Source organism: Bipolaris maydis (assembly GCF_028858645.1).
Source record: "Bipolaris maydis strain C4 unplaced genomic scaffold PSV08scaffold_7, whole genome shotgun sequence".
Taxonomy (NCBI): domain Eukaryota; kingdom Fungi; phylum Ascomycota; class Dothideomycetes; order Pleosporales; family Pleosporaceae; genus Bipolaris; species Bipolaris maydis.
Window position 1 is genome coordinate 59,392 of NW_027093863.1, and position 20,038 is coordinate 79,429.

Consider the following 20,038-nt stretch of genomic DNA (forward strand, 5'->3'; position numbering starts at 1 on the left):
TTTACCCCGGTTACCATGAGCCCAAAAGCTGCCAATGAAATGGAGAAGAACTTGAGAATAGGATAATAGCTCGAAAATTGTACTATCATAACAGGCTCATAATATTGTCTCCTTGAGAAGACTGTCACATGTTTATATCTACAAAGAAATGCCGTCAATCAAGTCCGCCACGCTTTCCAGCCTGACTGTAAACTAGATGTGTAAATGCTACCATTTAGAAGCCCGCCTTGATTATGCCAGCAGCTTTCTCGGCTACTGAATAAACAGTAGTCATAGTATGGGCAGCTGGCAACATGGGTATGGTGCTCGCATCCACGATTCTCAAGCCTTGCACACCGTACACATGAAGATGCTGATCTACGACACCTCCTTGATCTCTAGGGCCCATTTTGCATGTACCTGCAGGGTGGTATATCGTTGATGCAGCGCCGCGAATCCAAGAGTCAATATCTTTATCCTCTGAGACGCTTGGACCAGGAACAATTTCAGTTGGGTTGAGCGACGCAATTGCAGGTGTAGCGTAGAGTTTCCGAGCAAAACGGAGGCCTTCGCGTAGGAGAGTGATGTCCACTTGATTTCGCAGGAAACCCGCATCAGCAATAGGGGCGTCGAATATGCTGGAAGAAGCTGCTTTGACATGCCCACGCGAGTACGGATGCTGTAGTCCAACTAACAAAGGACCGTCTGCCCAGATTAACTCCAGGAAGGCCGAGTCTTTGGCCTCAAGCTTCTTGTTAAGAGCAGCAAACTGTGCTTGGTAACCGCGCGCAACTTCGGTAGGAACGTCCTTTGGAAGCGAGGCGGATGGTCCAGCTGAAATGGCTTGTGATAGGATGGCTTTTGTGGCATTGGAGTAAGTCGAGAGAGGAAGGAAGAGAAGAAAGTCTCCAGATGGGGTAGTTAAAGGACCGGACCTTGAGTCATCGTACTGCTTCCGAATTTCAGCAGCGAGTGTGGCGTTCGATTGCATGGCACCGAGAGTTAGAATCGTCGTGTTGACTGTAATGTCATCAGTTTTAGGTTTTTCAAGGAAAGAGATGCTTTTCTTACGTTGGTTGACCACTAAAACTGACACGTGGTCGTGAAGGTTGTGTCCAACCGCGGGGAGGTTGACAACAGTTGATATATTGATGGAAGCAAGATGGGAAGGGTCGCCAATACCGGACACTTGCAATAGCTGAGGTGTGTGCAGTGCTCCAGCGGCAAGGATAGCCTCCTTCTTGACTTTTGTTTGTTGGCTCGTAGCACCAACGGAAGCGGCAAACTTAACGCCAGTCACTTTGGGCATACCGTTTATCTTCTCTGTGAGTATTTGCGTCACCTGGTGGCTGGCTAGAAGATGGAAATTGGGGCGCTTCTGTGCAGATGCATAGTAGGCTTCTTCTGCAGAAGAACGCGTCTCGGTCTTGCGATCTATGTTGTGCGGGCAGAAGTAACCGCCAATTGCCTTTCCTGTAGCTTGGTCATTGATCGGAATGCCAAGCGCTTTAGCAGCGTTGATGAAATTTTCTTGTCGCGTGTTATTAAAAACCAGGCAATCCATTTTCGCTCGAAAAACTTACTAGTAGTCGGCCAAAAAAAGGAAGAGAAAGTTGTTTGGATGTAACCCTTGGTGCCGTAGTTGTTGGGGTTATACTTGATGTCGTACTCGGCCTGGATTACTGCCGTCGGTGGTGTAAACGTCTCTGACTGAAAGCCACTTAGTATCATCAATGAGGCTACCAAAAAAATCAAGCATACCTTTATGAAACCAGCCAGGATGCTTTGGAAATTCCATCCTGTGTTTCCCAAGGCCTCCCATGTATCGTAATCAGATTGCGAACCACGATCGAAGACCATGCGGTTCAGCTTAGTCGATCCGCCGACAACTTTGCCTAAAGGAATAGAAACAGAACGATTGTTGACCTGCGGGTTTGCGCTATACGTGAGGTTCCAATCGTATTTGGTTCCGACGGCGCCACCGGCAAGGCCTGGAATCGTCATGAAAGGCTCGTCTTGGTCGCTAGCGGCTGAGTTAGCATGTCGATGGCGATATGGATCTAGTAGTGCGACCTACAATTGGCCAGCCTCAATAATCAACACGTTTACATCTACAACAGAGAAGCGTTAGTCATCTGCTATGAAAAATATTTCATGGGGTCAGGAGAGTGACTTACTTTGATCTTCGGATAGTCGATTGGCAACGGTAAGGCCTGACGCACCGGCGCCTACAACAACATAATCATATTCGGGAAGAAGATCTTCCGCCCTCGCAATGAGCTCGCCGTTAAAGAGTGGATGTGCGAGAAGACTAGTCGCAGAAAGTGCGACCGTCAGTCCGATGCTGAGCGGTGAAGGCATGATGGGAACGAGTGCAAAATGAGTGAATTGAAAGTTGAATGACAAGATTTGTATGCACTCAGTACCCGATTATGTATACTAAAGATATTGCTAGGACCATGACGACTCCGCGGTTGTGCGGCTCGCCTACAATTGCCGATGTTTTACTCCGTTGGCTGGTACTTGCGCGCAACCTGGCTAGTTTCGCATAAACATGGTCGGAGCCATGCCAGCGAATATCATGCGCGTGTAAGAACGGCGCGTGTGGGCCCCTTTGCTCACGAACAGGTTACATTCCCACTGCATAATGCAAGGAAGGTTGCCACAATAGGAAATTCCAGTGGCACGGAATGATCTAACAATTACCAACGCCCCTCGCCAATGGCGATTCGTTCTTGTCCACACCCCGCAATAGGATCTTCTCCATGTTTCCCCCCTTTCTCAGCACGTCATTGCGGCTAAGCACAGCATGGACGTGGAGCATGCTTCATCAATGAAATCTCATACAGTCCTTTATGTCAGCCTTCGCTTCAACCGACAAGAAGAAGTGTCAAATGACACAAATGGTTCAACAGCAGACTAGCAATGGATGAGAGCAATAGATCAAGCACAGGCCGCTTCGCGCGCAGACACAATGCGGCAATACACAGTACACAGCCCAGAGTATACATACTTTGACGGAAAGTACAAACATTAGCTTCAACACCGGGAAGGCCCGCGATGAAGCCCAGGACACCGGTATTGATAGTAATGCTTACCAAGGCGATTACGAAAGTTGAAGGACATTAGACATAGCCCCTTATTAGGTACTTACCTACTCAGTAGGTATGCCGTCACTATCATATCCGAGCTCTCAACTCAGAATCTGCTCACATATAACGCAACAACCGTACGCAAATACGGAAAAATATAACGTGGTCAATGACTAGGCATCAAGTTAGATTTCTGGCCAACCTTCAAGTATAGATCGTTCCACTTACTGATTAGTTGGTGCAGAGAGCTTTGTTTATGGGATGGGATGGGATGATGAGGTACAAGGGGAAGGAAACAGTGGCCTGTGTATACCCACGTATCCTAGTCATGCGTACTTGATCATGTATCGCCGAATTCATTGCCTCCATTGTTTGTTATCTTCCGACACGCTGCCAAGTAAGAAGAAGTGCCGATATTGCGCCAAATACTGCTCCATAGCAGAACACCACGACCCGACTATCCGGGGGGGGGGGCGTTTCTTTTTTTGAAGACACAAGACCGAGATACTGAAGGGTTATGATGGCTACCGTGCGAGCACAAACTTTGCAAATTTACCCGTGGCGGCCATGTTACTCCATGTCGATAAACCATCAAAAGCACCATCTGCCGACATGTTTGGCGCCCTCCAGAACTACTATGAAAACCCGTTTTTGCTCAAGTATACCCTCTGGATGTTTATATTAATGTAAGCACTACGACGGGAAAGGAATACGCTATTTCTGAAGCGGACGAAAAAAGGCTAATGGCCGAAATGGCGCTAGTACATGCCCGAAAGATGCGGGGAAATTTATCGACCCTCGTGGCTGACTCTGGCGGAACTGAAATAGCCGGACAACACCAAACCACCAAAAGTAGCCACTTTGAACGCTAAATATCAGCACAACAGCAACGTTTAAATACATATGTATAATATACAAAATAAAGCCGTATACGAGTTTAATAGATGTCTAAGTTTTTAGAGAGTTAGACGTTATGTGCAAAGGTGCAGCTGCGTGTTGAGTTGATCAAGTGGTAAAACGCTAAGAAACTAGCCCTTTTGCTTGCCTGAGATGTCCGGCCATTTCGGCTCCGCGAGAGCCGAGTATGCGGAGGGCGTCTAGATGCGCGGCTTGTCCTAGTTCCCGTTGCCATTTACTTACGAGACCCTGGAGATAACACCACCGGGATCAACTCATGACGTAGTAAGTAGGCGAATCGAATGTCAGCGGTCCATGGTGTCCCATCACGTGCCAGCAGTTTTGGTATTCAAGATGGTTGGTCTGCCAAGAACGCCGTTGATAGTCCATTAATTTGTTCTTGACAAACAACAAAAGTGCATTACTTGTAAACTATATCAACTGAATGCCGTAAGATCATCCACTGGCGTTGATATCTTATGACCTGGCCGACGTTGCTTACTTTGACTCCTGCACTTGTCGCAGCACCTTAAAAAAGACTTTCGTGTGTTCAAACATGATGACCTGCAGTCTTATCCAAGTTGCTGATCTGAGAACCTGCCGTTGCAGCAATGAACGTTGTCAAACAGAATGCAGAAATCGGCGTGGATGGTGGAGCAAAGAGTAGTCCATTTGTCTTGGTACAAGGTGCCCAATTCTTTATGTTTTGTTCCCCCAACTGTGGATGCGTCGCCTAACCTGGTCAGGCGCTCAGAGCTTCGATCCCCCACATCTTGATCGCCTACATGTTCCTTGCATAAAGATCCAGGTGGAGCCTCATCCCCACTACATTGGCTGATCACGCGTGTAGTTAGTGTACCTCCCTCTACGTAAGTGTGTAGTTCAGCATTGGTACAAGCCGCGCACAGAGATGAAGCGATGACGCAAATGGCTGTGCAACATTTCACCTGAAACAGGCACAACTCCGTTCTGACACTTGGCTAGCGAACGGTATTATTTCGGACGGGACAGAGAAACATTGGACACCCAACCGTGTGGCTATGTCAATTAACTACTGGCGGGCCAGATTTTAAGTTTGATTGCTGCAGCCTTCTCAACTGCCGAACCGTTTCCCCTACTGCATGTCATCATGCTCGTGTTCGAACGCGGTCTGGAATTTTGCCTGACTGAAGCGCAGTTTTGTCGGTCGATCTGATGCACGAATCAACGAGTACTACGTGGATATTCTACAAGCCTAAATATGACGAGGAGCGAGTCTTTTGTTTAGAGTTCGCGGTCATCAGCAACAGATTGCCAGGATGGTACGCGTAGGATAGTCGGCACCAGCAAGCCCAACGGAACCCAGCATGGTGGGGTGGGTGCGCAATCTGCCAGAGATGATTTCAACAGGCATGTCTTCTCTGCTGTATCCCAACTACCTGGTCTTTGTGTTGGAGATTACAGGATCAAGGTGTCACGTCCGGTACGATGGTTTGTCAATTAGGAACAAACGTTGAAAAGCGCGAGATGTTTTGCAGAGTTTCAAATCGATACAGCACCAATCCTTTTGTTGACTCGCCTCTAAATATACCAGTGCATGATGCAGTGCCCAACTCACTATCGGAAAACGCTCTCCATCCCAAAGCACCCTGTATCAAGGCTTCCACCCTCCGGTTCGTGTGCGGAACAAGCCTTCTGGGTCCACGGCATCCGCAACCCTCTTCGCCAGCGCACGACTCTCGGGCCTCAACCTGCCAAAATAATCTTGGCGATAGAATCCATAATTCATAAATACAGGTAAATAAGCATCTGGCAACTTCCCATCTGCTTGCCATGCCAACACTCTATTACGAATGCCCGTGTACGTGGCTTCCATAGAGTCAGCCATGCTGTCGTACAGCGTTTTGGGTGTAAAGGCGTAATTCATCTCGATAATAATACGGTCAACGCTTTCGTCGGCATCAATCAGGTCAGGACTAAGTTCTCGAGCCTTTTGCGCGATGCGTTTGGGAAAAGGCTGCCATGCGATGGATGCGACTATGCCTGGCACCAGCAGCGTTGTTTCGGAGATGTTGCGCCAATGGTTATGAAGACCCTCCATGATCTCGACTGCATTAGCGCGAGAAGGAACGGGTATGGTTTCAGTGGCGATATCAACAACACTGCCCTTGAGTACAACCCAATTACTAAACGCCATCAAGTCGGCATATGTTCGTGTACGTGTTGTGTCAAGAAGAGGGTTGACATCGGTGAAATTCTTGAAGAGTCCCGGTGGTGGTGTCGCGCCGTCGTAGAATAAGAATATAATCCATGAGTCGACAATGTTGATATTGGTACGCTCAGCAGTAACAATGACAGCTGCTTTATCATCCTCGTTGTACTCGGTCCAATCACGTACAGCTTGTAGTAGCTCTGCGTCCTTCTTCGGCGTGCGTAAGTAAACAAGATTGCCACCCCACACATTTCCCTGACGGCGGGCTTGTAACTTATAATTTGTTACGACTCCAAAGTTGTTGCCGCCTCCTTTAAGTGCGACGAACAGATCGGAGTGGTTGTCTTTCCTGATATGACCAATCGTGCCGTTTGCAAACACAATTTCGTACTCTAGAACACTTGAAGCAGCCCATCCATATTGTGTTGACATGTAGCTGAGGCCCCCGCCAAGGACCAAACCACCAACTCCAGTGTTGCCAATTCGTCCACCAACAAACGTCCACCCAGAGCCTTGTAACTTGGCAGAAATACTGTCTAGCCGATTGCCGGGACCTACGTCAGCAACACCAGTGCTGCTATCCAAAACAGCCTGATCAAGACGATCCATGGAGATTAGGGGTCCTCCAGCAACACTGCTCCAGCCGTTGTTCGGGTTGTGCCCTCCAGACTTGACGGCGAAAGGCTCCGTCGTGTTAGCAAGCACCTTCATCACTGTCGAGACCTCTTCCACCGTCTTGGGGAAAATGATGCACGACGGGAGAAGAGCCGAGCATGATGTCGACCAGTATTGCGTTTGCTCTTCAATGTAAGCTAGGTCGAGAGAGTATTTGACATCGATACCCCCAAGATTCGCAATGGTAGAACAGGTATCGGCGCGAACAAAGAATGGTAACAAAAGAGTGCAAGAAACGTATGCTATGTATAACAACATTTTTTTTACAGAAGTAGTGATCCTATTCAGTTTGTCGTTACTGCTTCATATCTCACGATGGCCTTATAACGCTCTGGGGCTGTCATGACTCAATGACATCGGCCAAACTTCGTCATGATGAGCCATGCTGCAAGCGACCCTCCTACGTCAATGGCAACACAGATAGTAGCCTATGGTGGACGTGAAGATCATGAGACAAGCTGTGTAGAATTCAAGCGACTAAGTTAGTAGATCCCGATCATCGTGGCTGCCATGAGGTTTCTTCATCATCGAGTTTTGGTGAACGTGTAGCTGCAGCAGTTCATTGAATGTGGCTTGGAACTAAATTGAATGACTTGTATTGTATAGTGGTCCCAATATTTCTGGGTAGTGGGAAACTATCCTCACTTCGTCGCAATTCCAGTCATCACTCCTCCTATTGGCAGAACTTGGGTACTACCATATCGTGAGATTGATCAGGTGCACTAATCTTAGATGTCTTTGCAGAATATCGAAGCCCGCGCGACAGTATTCGAAGCAGGTTTTCGTATTCGTAAGAAGTTGAAAAAGCCGAAGGTAGCAGGGGCTGAAAGCCTGAAATCGGTTGCCGGTAGGCAGATCTGGATTGGAAAGAAAAAAGAGCAAAAAGAGATAGCCAAGGGTCGCATGAGATGTCTAGTTGTCTTGGTATTCTGCATTTGCAATGTTGCTCCACCGGCTTAATATGTGTTGGCTCGCTTGGCTGCAGACGCTCATAAGAAATGGGTATACCCGCTGCAGGTGTCTGCAGAAATACGAGGAGCTGAACACGGAGTCGCATGTTCCTGAGCCTGCAACGGTTAGCGTAGTTTTTGCTCCCAGAAATCGGTGACTTATGTGAAAAAGAATGGCTGTCCCGAAAGACAGCCAAATGAACCACCCACAATGCCCCTCACCACGCACTTCTATTTCCACGCCAATAGCTATGCTGAGTGTCGCCTTGAGGGGTGTATCGATGCTCTATCCCATGCAGAAACTTGACGAGATCGCGAAAGACAATGACAGGATGACCAGAAAGCAAAGTCGGTAGAACGAAGGGGCCTGCAAGGCCGCTCCAGGCTACAGGGACGGACAGGTCTAGACCTTGAGCCTCACTCTTGAGAGGTCCCGTCTCTGAAGTCCGACATGAGGAGTGATGCAATGTGGCTTCCGGTGTTCCGCCGCTTTGCTGTAACCAGTTTACATTCTCTTCGCTTAGTCGCCGTGAGGTCAGTCTCATGACACACAACGGAATTCGATATACACCCCAAGAAACAAAACTCGCAAGAGCCACGGCGCTTCCAGGGAAGCTGTCGTCACGTCTTCAAGGCTGCTTGGTTCGCCCTATTGCAGCAGGACCATCTTCCTCATGATTCAAAACTCGTCGGTCACAAGACCCTAATCGAACAGCACAACGGCCACGAAACTGCCTTCTGTTGACTCGATCTTCGCTGGTTGCTATGCCAGGAAGCTTCTCTCTGTTTGTAATTGCATGACTCTCGGAGACTAGTCTTTGTTGCCGCTTCGCTTCCATTCGACTGGTGACGAAAGGCATTATAGTACGGACAAAGGACATCCTCAAAAACCGCATTTTTGATCGTAACAGGCAAAAGCACTGTTCGGCCGAAAGGGTAAACGCTCGTCGATGCCCACACACGCTCAACGTGCATGTCGACGATTAACGCGACTGGTCAGATATCGCTGTGGAGCGACTAGTGTCTAGGGACTTGCATCGTGACACAGGCTCTGTGATGTTGCATACAAGGTGAGAGTGTAGAGAAATGATCGAGATTTTCATCCCTGTAGGAGAGATGCACGAACATCTTCATCGCTAAGCTCTCCTAGCCTGCTCGGTTCAAGTTATCGCACAGTGCAAGCGTTGCGAACCTGGCCCAACACCCGTACATCCATCAAACAATCAGACATGAGCTTCAAGACATCAGATCCGGAGCGGGGCAGTTCGCCATTGATGATGATATCTGCCTAAGACGCAGAGACCTCGCTGGGCTTTTGCCTTTCCGACGAGTGGATCTCAGCGCCGACCGAAGCCGAAAAAGGTTGATACATCTGTAGGTCAGGCTCGACGAAAGTCAAACTGCGCTCTTCTTCTGCCTATTCGCTATTTGCATGATGTGTGATGGACACGGTGTGATTGTCGGAGCCTGGCATGGCAACTTCGGTACGAGTCCTAGAAATGAGCAGCCCATGTACTAGCGGAATTCAAGAGCCCAGCGTCAGTCCCCAGCCGGGGTGACGGGCATCTCCCATCATTTCTCGTTCTTTTGCCATTGCTGTTTCATCGTGAAGCTATCTGTTACGACCAGAGTCTGTTGCACGGATGAGATGCCGACGTGGTTCTCAAATGAAAACTTTAACACCCCGACAGGCACATGTCATCTCATTTTGAGCTGTTCACTCCCGTACCTCGACTCTTCCTTTTGCGCCGAGCCTGACTAGTTCACAAGTGAGCTGTTTAGCAGGGGCTAACTGGAAGGTCGGCGACATGACCGCGATACTCCTCGTCCAGCACAAAGGTTGGAACGAATACCAATAGATGGATAGGGTTAAGATCCGAGCCTGCCTCCCTCACCCACAACCTCGATGCAAACAGCGAGGCGCGCAAGCCGACATGCAAGCAACCCATTGAGACCATGCTAAGAGGCTCGGGTGAGTGTCGATTGCACAAGTAGGTGAGGCGCGGACGAACCGTATTCCAGATGGAAGACAGGCGTCGGGAACTGTGGGGAAAGTGGCATGCGAGATACTTGTAAGTTGAGAGAAGAAACCGGATCAGAGAAGGGCGTTACGCGGCCGTCCCGCTATCATCGACATGGTCAGATCTGGTTGAAGAGCGCGTGTAAGAATCCAAGTCCGGTCATATTGCAAGAGAGTGTAACAGCCATTTAGTTCGAAGGCGGACACCGTGTAGTGATGGAGCAGTTGAGGTGTTGGTTGTTGGAATGGTTCCCCGCTGGACAAAGGGGAACGACGCGTTGCTCAATGCCAAGAGATCGCGTCAAAGCGGCGTCAGCACGTGACTATGCACTCTCTTTCCCTGACTAATCATTGCCCTCGTCGTTTAAGCCTGCTCATCAATCTTTGCATTGCAGTCACATACACTGAGCATTGCAGTCCAAGGTCAAAACAAAATAGGTATCCCGTGGCTTGAAGAAACATTTATCTGAACAAGGTTTTCGAAAATCAGACCCGGTGCCACAGGCGCAAGATTGCTTGCCTCCAATAAGTGGCGCTGGCAAGACAATCAGTCGACTCGAGGCGAAACCACTCACCATGGGAGTAATTGAGGACGCAGTAGATTCTGCTGCCAACTTCATCGGTCCATTCGTTGACAAAGGCCGCAAATTCAGTAGCGATGTGCCTAGCTCTTCGCTCATCCAACAATCTCTTCGCCACCTTCAAGCCATCAATGCTGCCGATCTAGTCGCAGACCCAAACGCCCCTTATGACGCGTCTCTTGCAGGAGTGGTATACGGTCTCCTGGATCTTATCATAATTCTTGCTGTTATACCACAGTTATCGCCAGGAGTAGCTTTTAGCCAACGACCACGCTCGGTCCTGACTTCGATTGTCACTGCATCACCTGACCACGATATGAATGCTTTGGCCGTCGTAATCGAAGGCATCATCCCGATTTTAGAGCAAAAGGGTTCTGGTATACAGCCACTTCTCTCCCAGCGGATCCTTCCAGATGTCGTATCCGCACTGGCTGAACTGTCCTTCTCGCCTTTTTCGCCTGAAGACACCAAGTCCAAGTTCTCGCCTATTTACAAAAAGATGATGATTGAGATTCCAACATCTCGACTTCTTCCAATGTTAACATCCTTTCTACAGCAACCTCTCCCCGAATGGCTAAAACCCATCATTTCAATGGAGCTGTCCATGATCCCGCTTCGGCAACAAGGCGTCCGACATACTATTGAGTTCCTAGCTCTCTCGTACCTTTCTAAGAACTCTCACATCCCCGAGGGCGCGTCAGGCCCACCATCTCAGATTCCCATTCCACTGGAAGCTATCACACAGGCGTCAAAGCTGCTTGTACTTCCGCCCAGCGGCATTACATCCAATGATTGGATAGAAAGACTTGCACCTCAGCTGCTCCATCTGTTGCACGGCTGCGAAGGAAAAGAATTGAGCCGAGCAGCAGGCCAAATCATCGCGGGTGGGATACTCAGCAAGAAGACGACCGGGGCACCAGGTACTATAGGGTGGAAGATCTTTGTGGAGCCTGTATTCCATGCAATCTCTCCAAAGCACACTCAAATTTCAGTTTCTGAAGACGGCAGGAGAACTGACATTGTCGTAAGAGAAGGTGATCTCAAACCGGCACTCCGCCAACTTAACAATATTACGTCTTCATATTCCCACGCCGGCCTGATCAAACGTCTTGTCACTCCGATGCTCCTCCCTCTATGGGCACTTCTCAATTATGCTAAACGCAGACCTTCACTTGACAAAGAGTGGGCAGAGCTGCCAAAATCGATCATATCACGATATGTAGAAACGGCCTGCGACGCAAAACAGATTGACAACATGACACGTCAAATCTTTTGGGACGGGGGCACTACATGGACCTTTGGACCTGGTTCTGAAGGCGGCGTTGAAATACGATGGCGCACAGAGGGCCTGTTTGAGAATAAGACAGCAGGCATGGAGGGAATTCTTGAGCAAATTGGCGACCTGGATAACCGGGTCAACCTGCTAGTTTCTCTGCTGTCTGAGGCGAGTGTCCCCGGAGATGTCGCAAGCTCTGTCTTTCTCAGTACAACGAAGCGGTGGCTAGAACCCATGAAGCCTGCAGTCAAGTCACTCACGGATGAAGATTTCATCGGCGATCCTCTCTCAGCATTGGTGGATGCGAAACTGTCTGAATCTCTGGCCAGGCAGTTTCAAGAGCATTTTGCGAGGAGCCCACAACACATTGTTGAACTTATGACACAACTGATCAAGAGTTTTGTCGAGGACCATAAGAAGTCTTTGTCCAGTGCAAGCAAGTCACTATTGTCACAACGCGCCATGCTTGGCAATATTGTGCAAAAGCAAGCTACAACAGGGGAGAAAAATGAAGAAGATGCTGTGAACGAGGACTTGGTTTCGTTTGCCCTGAGTATTTTGAACACAATGGTGGCGTCGCCCGATTTCCAGAAAACACCTTTGGTCAATGAAATGCTGCTTGCACTTTTGCCATCATTGGCATATCTCTCGGAATGTCGGAATCAAACGCAATCGACTATATCGTCCATGATTAGCAATTCTTCTACCAGTCTTTTCCAGCTCATCGCTCCCACCACTGCTAATTCTCCGTCCACTAGAACCGGACTTCCGACAAGTGTGCCCGTTGATCCCTTGGCAGAACATCGTGCTGCGTTAAGTACCTGCCTTGAGGAACTTCAGTCAACAGACCCGCCAAACCGTACCTGGGCTCTCAACACTATACGCTCGATGCTCAACAATCCAGTTGCGTTTCCAGTCATCGATATACCATCTCTTACACATATCTTGCTTTCATCTTCGTTGGCCGATGCCGAGTCATACGTCCATCTAGCGGCAATACCTGTTCTCGTCACATTAGCAGCGCGAGTACCGAAGCCTGTTGTAGGAATCCTGGTTGATGCATTCGTGGATGTCGATGAACGATCTTTGAAGCTCGCAAGGGGGAAGCATACAGAGGAGAAGGAAAGGGAGTTGAGGAATGCTTTAGACTTGAGACTACGGGTTGGTGAAGTCCTCAACACATTTGCGGGGAGTAATGCCTCGTGGAACTCGTATGCGAAAGATGGAACGATGTATAGGCACGCAAAACAAATTACAGAAGCATGCCTATTGTTGTCAGGCCGACGAGGGCAACGCATGCAGACGCTTTCGATGCGAAATGAGGTTGCAGACAGTGAGCGGAAGTTGAAGGAGGAAGGTGAGGTAGCCTGGGGTGGTCCGATACCAAATGTTTTTGAGCCTGATGGTGCAGACCCGCAAGAGCAAGCAGACTACACTGCTCTGCACAAGATTGTCAGTGGGTGGGAAAACACCGGAATCGAGGAAGATATTAGAATGCGCACTTCTGCACTCAGCGTTCTGTCGACGCTATTGGAGCACCGACTCGAGGTGCTGCAGCAGCCGTTGATCGATGCATCGCTGCAGATGGCATTGCTCATACTCGGGATGGAGAAAGGGGATGCAAAGGCTTTGCTGCGGCGTGCTGGTGTTCTTGTCATCATGGGATTATTACGCGGCATTGACGCGGCAATGGGAGCTGGAAAGGAGGATGTGGTCGCACTAAACTTGAAGCAACAGCAGGAAATAGAGCGAGTGATCAGATGGGTGAAGGATGAAGACACAGATGAACTTGTACGAGATCATGCATCAAGTGTGGTAGAGGGATTGGAGACATTGAGAATGAAGGAGCTGCATAGAATGCGAGAACAGGGATTAAATCTCGATGGAAATCTTGGGCTGGAAGGTAACCTAAGAGGACTTGAAATCCAACCAGGGGAAAGCAAGAAGAAAGGACAGAGGATGATGGTCGAGGAGATAGAATAACCCCGAAGGGCTTGAATGATGATGGTATTCTAGACGCTTCGTTTTGGAGGCTGTCTGCTGAGTTGGCCAGCTCGCGCCTACGTCGAGTAGCGCCGTGGTATCTTTTGTTTGTTTGGTGGCCAGAGCACGCTGGCAGCTCAGTCGTGTAGCCGCATGTATCATAAGCTCGCCCGTCCAAGGCCAGGATGCTCCCGGGTGAGCGCCCACTGGTGTCGCCAGTTCAAGACGTGGCGCGCATCGTGTCGTCGTTTGTTTGGCAGTCTCAGCCACTCATTGCCGTGTCTTTGCCGGTCTTTGGTTCCACCTCTTCGGCCTTGCCAATCCAGAGCACGTTGTTGCACCGTATAAGCACCTGCCCAAGCGTGCCTGAGCTGACGCCGTTTACGAATTCCTCCGTATTGGACAACTGGATGTTCATGTACAAGTCGACCGAGACCAGTCTGCCCTTGTACTCGGTCTCGCCCCACTTCAAGCGAACAACAATGTCCTTGTCGACTCTGCAGTGGGTCAGTTCGAGTCTTGGGTAGGTCACGGTAAAGGAGGGCTTCTCAGCAAAGGCACGACGTACAAGCTCTGGAGGAGAGGTCGGGGGTTGAAAGGTGCGACTGCCTGTAAGCCATTAGCCATGCGCAACAGTGTGGGAGACTCAGGGAGCGCATACCGCCATGTCTGCGACTCAGGTAGAAGCGTTTGCGGGGCGGAGAAAGGCGGGAAGGTGAGAGAATGCGACGCCGAGGTCGATTGGTGGTGAGGTGTTGGGTGGGAGTGTATGCAGCACTGGTCGCGCTCTGCAGCTTAGGAAAGTTGTCGGCAAAAGGTAACGCCGATTGGTCAGGCCTCTCACCGCGGGGAAGGCACCGAATGGGCTTGGGGCCCTCGTGTACTTACAGTGATCCATGTAGCAAGTATGCAGTCGACGGTGCAAAGACACAGCTGTGAGCCTCTCAGCATGCGTGACAAGAGCAGCATCTGTCAAGAGCAGCTGCTTCGCTACGTGTATCCATTTCTGCAGACACCGCCTGCATCTGTCTTGTCTTGTCTTGTCTTGTCCTGTCCTGTCCTGCGTGTTTCCTTGCCGCATCCCGGTCAGACTGCAGAGCCGCAAACTAGTCGCGGGTGCGCTAAGATTTTATCGTCATGTTCCCATCGTCCCACAGCCTTCTCCCACTCAGCAAACCCGCCATTGCATCCTCAACCCACGACTGCGCCCGCTCTCCCACGCCTTGTTCGCATCCCATAGCCATCCCCCCTCAATTGCACCATTGCGCCTACCACCGTGCGTCGTCTCGCCCTCCTACCCGCGACTTGCTCTCTCGTCGCCCCTCCGCTCTTCGCACAGCATGCTCCGGTAGCAATGCTAGCAATTTGGTCCCGGGCAACAGTGAACCCGGGATCCTGTAGGTGCATGTCATGCCTTTCCAACACAGTCATCCGCGCACGCACAAACAGTCCAGCGCCCTTGCGTCGCTCGTGGCCCACACCCGGAACACCCACCTCGACTTTCGTATACACGGCCATTTTTGCTGCAGGACTGACTGCTGATACAAAGGCCAAAGCAGCCAGGAACAGACAATGGGAGCAGGCATTCGACAAATTGAACGAGCCCATCGATGCTCAGAGTCTAGGCGACGGAGACACGAGGCCAAACGTGACGAGTGCTTGCTCCTACGACCATCCTGAAAACCGTGGCTTGTCATTAGACGATCTCCCTCAAGATCTTGACTGGGCTGCTGTGCAGAGGACTATAGGTATGGACCTTGTCGAAGATCAAGTCTTGCAGACGCAAGAGGTTGAGTCACAGATTCGCGATTATGCAGACATGGCATGGGATGAATTACGCTTTGATTCGAGATTTCCCGGCGTCCAGCTGCTCGAATGGCCAGCGAATACCGGCCCGGATCTCGTGCGCTACAACCTTCCTCCTCAGTCACTGTGGGCGCCAGATGCCTTGCGTCTTCAAGCCATACGGAGACGGCATACTCGGAAGAAGTTGGCCATACAGGAGCTTTCCACTGCCTTTCTTATCCATGAACTGCTACACCAAGCTAGTGTTTTCCGCTTTCTGAACACTGCAAGTGACGAATTGAACAAGCTCGCACCACAGATCCTAAAAGTTGTTTGCATGACCGAAGATGAGCGCAAAGAAGCACGTTCAGAGATTCTAGAGGCACTTGAGAAACTGTACAAGACTCGTGTAGATAGTCCAGCCGAGGACTTTGCAACTGCCCGCATCCGGGCCAATCCCCTCGCAATTCCGAGCTATCACCAGGATGCCGATGGCGACTTTTATGGCATTACAAAGCAGTTGAATGACGGTCTCAAAGCCTTGCTTCGCGAAACACCCCGCGGCAACGATCGGAAGGCGGCCCTCGCGGTCGCAAGAATATGCCACAATCTCCTCATCTCCTCCGCTTCTCCGGATCTGCAGACATTCAATACCCTACTCGTAGGCTTCAGACGCTGGCGTCGCCGGGAGCTGGTCGACCGCGTCATACCTGCACTTTACGCCAACAAGATACGGCCCAATGAAATCACCTGTCGCGAGATTCTGGATCATTACGCGCTAGGAGGGCAATCAGCAGCTGCCAGCTTCTCGCGCTTTGTGGCCAAGATGAGGGGCTTGGAAGATGCGCTCATGCTTGCAAATCCAGACATCAGCATTAATGAGGCCAGCCAAGATCGCCTTATCCGCGTTAGCCCAGAAAAGGTTCTTCAAAAGATTCACCCGACACCCATGGTGTTTGGTGCGCTCATAGGTGGCGTCATCAAGTTTGCTGGTTTTGATCGAGCTCTAGACATCTATTACGAGATGAAGGCGGATGGTTGGGGTCTCGATGTGCGAGGCCTGACCAGATTGTTAGGCGATTGTGTGCGACGAGCTGACTGGGAAGGTGGCCTATACGTATGGGAAGAGATCAACGGTATCAAGACACGCGTGAAGCATCACGATATGGCTAAAGCATACAGCCACATGCTCAGCTTGTGTTCCGTCACTGGCAACACCGTTGCCTTCAATCAAATCTTGAACGATCTAGCCAGGGGAGGGTTTGATCGCAAGCTCATCATTGATGCGGCTACACGGACGACGAGCTTAGCAAAGCGCAAGAACGAATACCTGGCCCCGGCTTGGGTTGCCGATAATGTCATGATTGCTGTGTCGCAATATGTCCAGGACGCCAAACCCTCTGGGCCGGAGGTCGCGCCAGATGTGATCGATACTGATGACGCAGCGCTCTCCCAGGACGAGTTTGACCTTTTTGGAGATATTGAGCATAATACGGCCGATACCAGAGACGCATGGGCATCTTGGGTCGAACATGAGTTCGGCGTGAGGCCAAAAGAGCCAGAGCCATGAGATTTCTATGGCTCTCTGTACATTAAATGTGTTTATACTACTGTGCATATCAGAGCATTGGGCCGGCGTTTTTATGGTGGCTCTGAGCATGTACGCGTCAATGTGAACTATGGTTGTTTCTCTCTTCAAAAGGTCGTCCATTTCCTTAGCCCCGCAATCAGCGAATACATCCCGAAATTTGCTCGCATGGCGAGCAATGCTGCTCCCGTAACTTGATGATGGTGGCGAACCGAATAAACGTTTGCGGATACCATCCCGCAGATGTCACCCGATTGCTATCTTGCCGAGGACATGCCTGTCCCTCATTGTTTATTTAGATTACCCGCGCTGCACCACAATCTACAGTCCCAATTCCACAGATTCATCACCGAGGAAAGGAACACGTAGTGAACATGGCCAAGGCTTTGCATCAGTGAGGAATAACTTGGGAGTGCTATTATTGATCCTATTGGATCAACGTACTCTGCCGCTATTATCACAAGGTCGCCCATAACGCATGGCTGACACTCGAGCACCAAGCTTTCTAAAACCCCTTGGCATACTATCGTATCCGAAATCAACGACTCGACGTTCAGCCGAAGCTATCGAAAGTCTTGCGTCAAGTCACGTCTCTCTTACAACATTGGCTTCGCCCACGCACCAATGGGCACAGATGTTCGCTTAACTAGATCGCGCAGATGCAATCTAATCAGGTGCGTCTGCAGCCAAGGACAGCTGAACATGTACTACAAGGAGACTATGTCAGTCACACTGATAGTAAACTGGGATTATTGGTCTTGGCCAGTGCGCACCACTCCCACAGCCGTTATACAGCAAGGTGTTCCTTTCCCCGGATTTTCTTGCTATCTTTGGATCTAGACCTCTCGGTGTTTCCCTGCATATCACCACGCATCCTGCTGAACGGGAATGTAATCGCCCCATGGAGCTCGTATCCCTTGAGGCAATCCGAGCCCAGCATTTCGGAATGCGTCAATATTCTTTTTGCTTCCAGAACGGCTCGGCATCAGGATCTAATTTGTACCCAAGACATTTTCAAATCTAAAGATCAGCCCCCTTTGAATGTCAAGGAACACGACAGATGGTGTGTGTACCAAGACAATTCTGCTCTACAGCCGGAGGAGCGATACCTCTTCGCAACATGACGGCAATAGATGAAGAAGCAACATTTTGCGCCATTGTTCATGCCGGAGAGCGGTTTGCACTAGCAGTATTGAATGAGAGCCGTTTGCCGCCAGATGCACAGGTTGAGGCATGGATTGGCTACAACGAAGCTGAAAGGTTGGAAGTTAGCGCAGTGAAACGGCTGTGTAGCGTCAAAAGGAATACCACCTTGGAGATACATCGGGTTGCGAAATCACTGCACGACGTGTCACTTGGGAGTCGACGCTGCTGCATCCATCCCTACCGCATGCACGTTTAGGGGGTTTAGGCATTCGAGGGTACCTTGCGAGCCATGCAGACACAATGTGGCACGGCGATACCGAATGGTCCGATATTACAGGAAGATTGTCTTAGACAGGCAAGGGTCGAGAAGAACATGTACACTGTCGTCTTCGGAAGCTCTTTTGCTTATAATCGTTATACTCCAGGTACAAGCCGGGGCCTATCAACGTCAAACCTTTGGTGTACGAGGAAGAGCGAGTAATTTCATTCGGAACCTCGGATCTCACATCATGCAGCAGCAGAGTTTGGCGCCCAATATGTGTGGCTGTCAAACTATGGCTGAACAGGTCCCGTGTCTCTCTGTCGCGCTAGCCCAAACACGGAAGGATAGAGTACTTTACCCAAATTGCAAGCATCTCGTATCTATGGCCTCGAACACAGCAGTCACCTCACCTGCCCCACCTGGTCAAGTACTACACGCTGCGCTATAACGAGGGATGGGCAAAGTTTGGTTCAGACCATGTGCATAAATTGCGTCCGATGTTTCTGCTGCAATCACTTGCCACTCACGAGCGTCAATCTGATATATTCATATAAAACCAGTACCGGCCACTGACAAGATCTTACTTTTTTTTCTTCCCTTTTCTTTGCAATCGGACAGGGACATTTATTCGATTTCGACTTCACTGTTCGTTTGAACCATCAACCCAACAAGAAGGCAGAAAGTCAAGCGAAAAGAAAGACAGGAAAAGGGAAAAGGAAAAGATGCAGTACCGACTGGTTTCTATGTTCGCCGCAGGTGCACTGGTGGCTATGAGCAGCGCTGCGCCTGTCCCATCACCTGATGTACGTATTCATCCAGGCAAAGAAGCCTTTTGTTTCGCCTTCACAGTCACTGACCAAGACCAGAACCTGTCCATCACCAACCCCCCAAACACCATTGAACTCGGCAAGCCCTCATCAGAAATCTCCTGGGGCACGAGCATCGACACCGAAGTCACCAACCCCGACGACATCGTCCTCACGCCGCCCAATTCGGAAATCATCTGGAGCAAGGAGAAGAAGGTGCGCAGCGACGAGACGACACCCACCAACCCCGACGACATCGTCCTCACGCCGCCCAATTCGGAAATCATCTGGAGCAAGGAGAAGAAGGCACGCGGTGTCGAGTTTGAAAAGCCAAAGGATAGCTTCAACCTGGGCAACGCAAGCACGGTTGTCACGTGGGGCAAGCGCGATTCCACCACTGGTGTTACACCCGAGGATACTATTGAGCTGGGCGAGCCTAGCACTGAGATCACGTGGAGTAAGGAGAAGCGTGACGAGCTTGTCACGCCAGATGATAGCATCAGTCTTGGTAAGCCATCGACAGTCGTGACGTGGTCTTGAAGTGAGAAGGAGTAAGGGTGGCGGTGGAAGACGATGTCTTGAAGCTCATTATCAGTTGTGTATATGGTTCTGTTTGGCGGGTAGTAGTTTTTTTTTCCATTGTGGTTAGAATAGTATGTAGTTTCATAGGATATACTTTTTTTTTTGATTGTTCATAGCTTTCGAATGAGGACGTGGTTGATAAGTCATGTGCATGATGAAGCGTACATGTGATGCAGTTATGTGATGACGCTCTAGTGTCTTGGTGATAAGAGTGCGAGACCCTTT

General features: G+C 50.0%; 7 protein-coding genes across 7 annotated transcripts; 3 read left to right on the plus strand and 4 right to left on the minus strand.

Annotated features, from left to right (window-relative positions):
• Positions 1-214: 214 nt before the first annotated feature.
• On the minus strand, positions 215-2,363 carry PSV08DRAFT_390169 (uncharacterized protein; the record flags this gene model as incomplete). The annotated part of the gene is made up of 6 exons (XM_014217364.2): positions 2,157-2,363; positions 2,057-2,090; positions 1,741-2,002; positions 1,563-1,689; positions 1,051-1,509; positions 215-999 (listed from the first exon to the last, which is right to left on the minus strand). The coding sequence occupies exons 1-6, from the start codon at positions 2,338-2,340 to the stop codon at positions 215-217; spliced, it is 1,851 nt and encodes a 616-aa protein (XP_014072839.1). The 5' UTR covers positions 2,341-2,363.
• A 3,172-nt stretch (positions 2,364-5,535) lies between these two features.
• Positions 5,536-7,092, minus strand: PSV08DRAFT_202256 (uncharacterized protein; the record flags this gene model as incomplete). Its single annotated transcript, XM_066092028.1, has 1 exon — positions 5,536-7,092. One exon carries the CDS (start codon positions 7,090-7,092, stop codon positions 5,602-5,604), a length of 1,491 nt encoding a protein of 496 aa, XP_065949065.1. The 3' UTR covers positions 5,536-5,601.
• A 910-nt stretch (positions 7,093-8,002) lies between these two features.
• On the minus strand, positions 8,003-8,870 carry PSV08DRAFT_409663 (uncharacterized protein; the record flags this gene model as incomplete). The annotated part of the gene is made up of 2 exons (XM_014217372.2): positions 8,487-8,870; positions 8,003-8,411 (listed from the first exon to the last, which is right to left on the minus strand). Exons 1-2 carry the CDS (start codon positions 8,678-8,680, stop codon positions 8,003-8,005), a joined length of 603 nt encoding a protein of 200 aa, XP_014072847.1. The 5' UTR covers positions 8,681-8,870.
• A 1,510-nt stretch (positions 8,871-10,380) lies between these two features.
• On the plus strand, positions 10,381-14,083 carry PSV08DRAFT_362121 (uncharacterized protein; the record flags this gene model as incomplete). The annotated part of the gene is made up of 1 exon (XM_014217365.2): positions 10,381-14,083. One exon carries the CDS (start codon positions 10,381-10,383, stop codon positions 13,642-13,644), a length of 3,264 nt encoding a protein of 1,087 aa, XP_014072840.1. The 3' UTR covers positions 13,645-14,083.
• PSV08DRAFT_296873 (uncharacterized protein) lies at positions 13,480-14,411 on the minus strand. Its single transcript, XM_014217363.2, has 3 exons — positions 14,306-14,411; positions 14,213-14,253; positions 13,480-14,141 (listed from the first exon to the last, which is right to left on the minus strand). Exons 1-3 carry the CDS (start codon positions 14,309-14,311, stop codon positions 13,907-13,909), a joined length of 282 nt encoding a protein of 93 aa, XP_014072838.1. The 5' UTR covers positions 14,312-14,411; the 3' UTR covers positions 13,480-13,906.
• A 587-nt stretch (positions 14,412-14,998) lies between these two features.
• On the plus strand, positions 14,999-17,110 carry PSV08DRAFT_362123 (uncharacterized protein; the record flags this gene model as incomplete). The annotated part of the gene is made up of 1 exon (XM_014217371.1): positions 14,999-17,110. One exon carries the CDS (start codon positions 14,999-15,001, stop codon positions 16,997-16,999), a length of 2,001 nt encoding a protein of 666 aa, XP_014072846.1. The 3' UTR covers positions 17,000-17,110.
• A 2,037-nt stretch (positions 17,111-19,147) lies between these two features.
• Positions 19,148-19,940, plus strand: PSV08DRAFT_247260 (uncharacterized protein; the record flags this gene model as incomplete). The annotated part of the gene is made up of 2 exons (XM_066092346.1): positions 19,148-19,739; positions 19,930-19,940. The coding sequence occupies 2 exons, from the start codon at positions 19,148-19,150 to the stop codon at positions 19,938-19,940; spliced, it is 603 nt and encodes a 200-aa protein (XP_065949066.1).
• Between the last annotated feature and the right edge of the window lie 98 nt (positions 19,941-20,038).

Excerpts from the sequence above, each read along its gene's own strand:
- PSV08DRAFT_296873 (XM_014217363.2), bottom strand. Across the intron at positions 14,142-14,212 it reads CGACCTCTCCTCCAGAGCTT|AGTCGACAAGGACATTGTTG; the intron begins GTACGTCGTGCC and ends GACCCACTGCAG.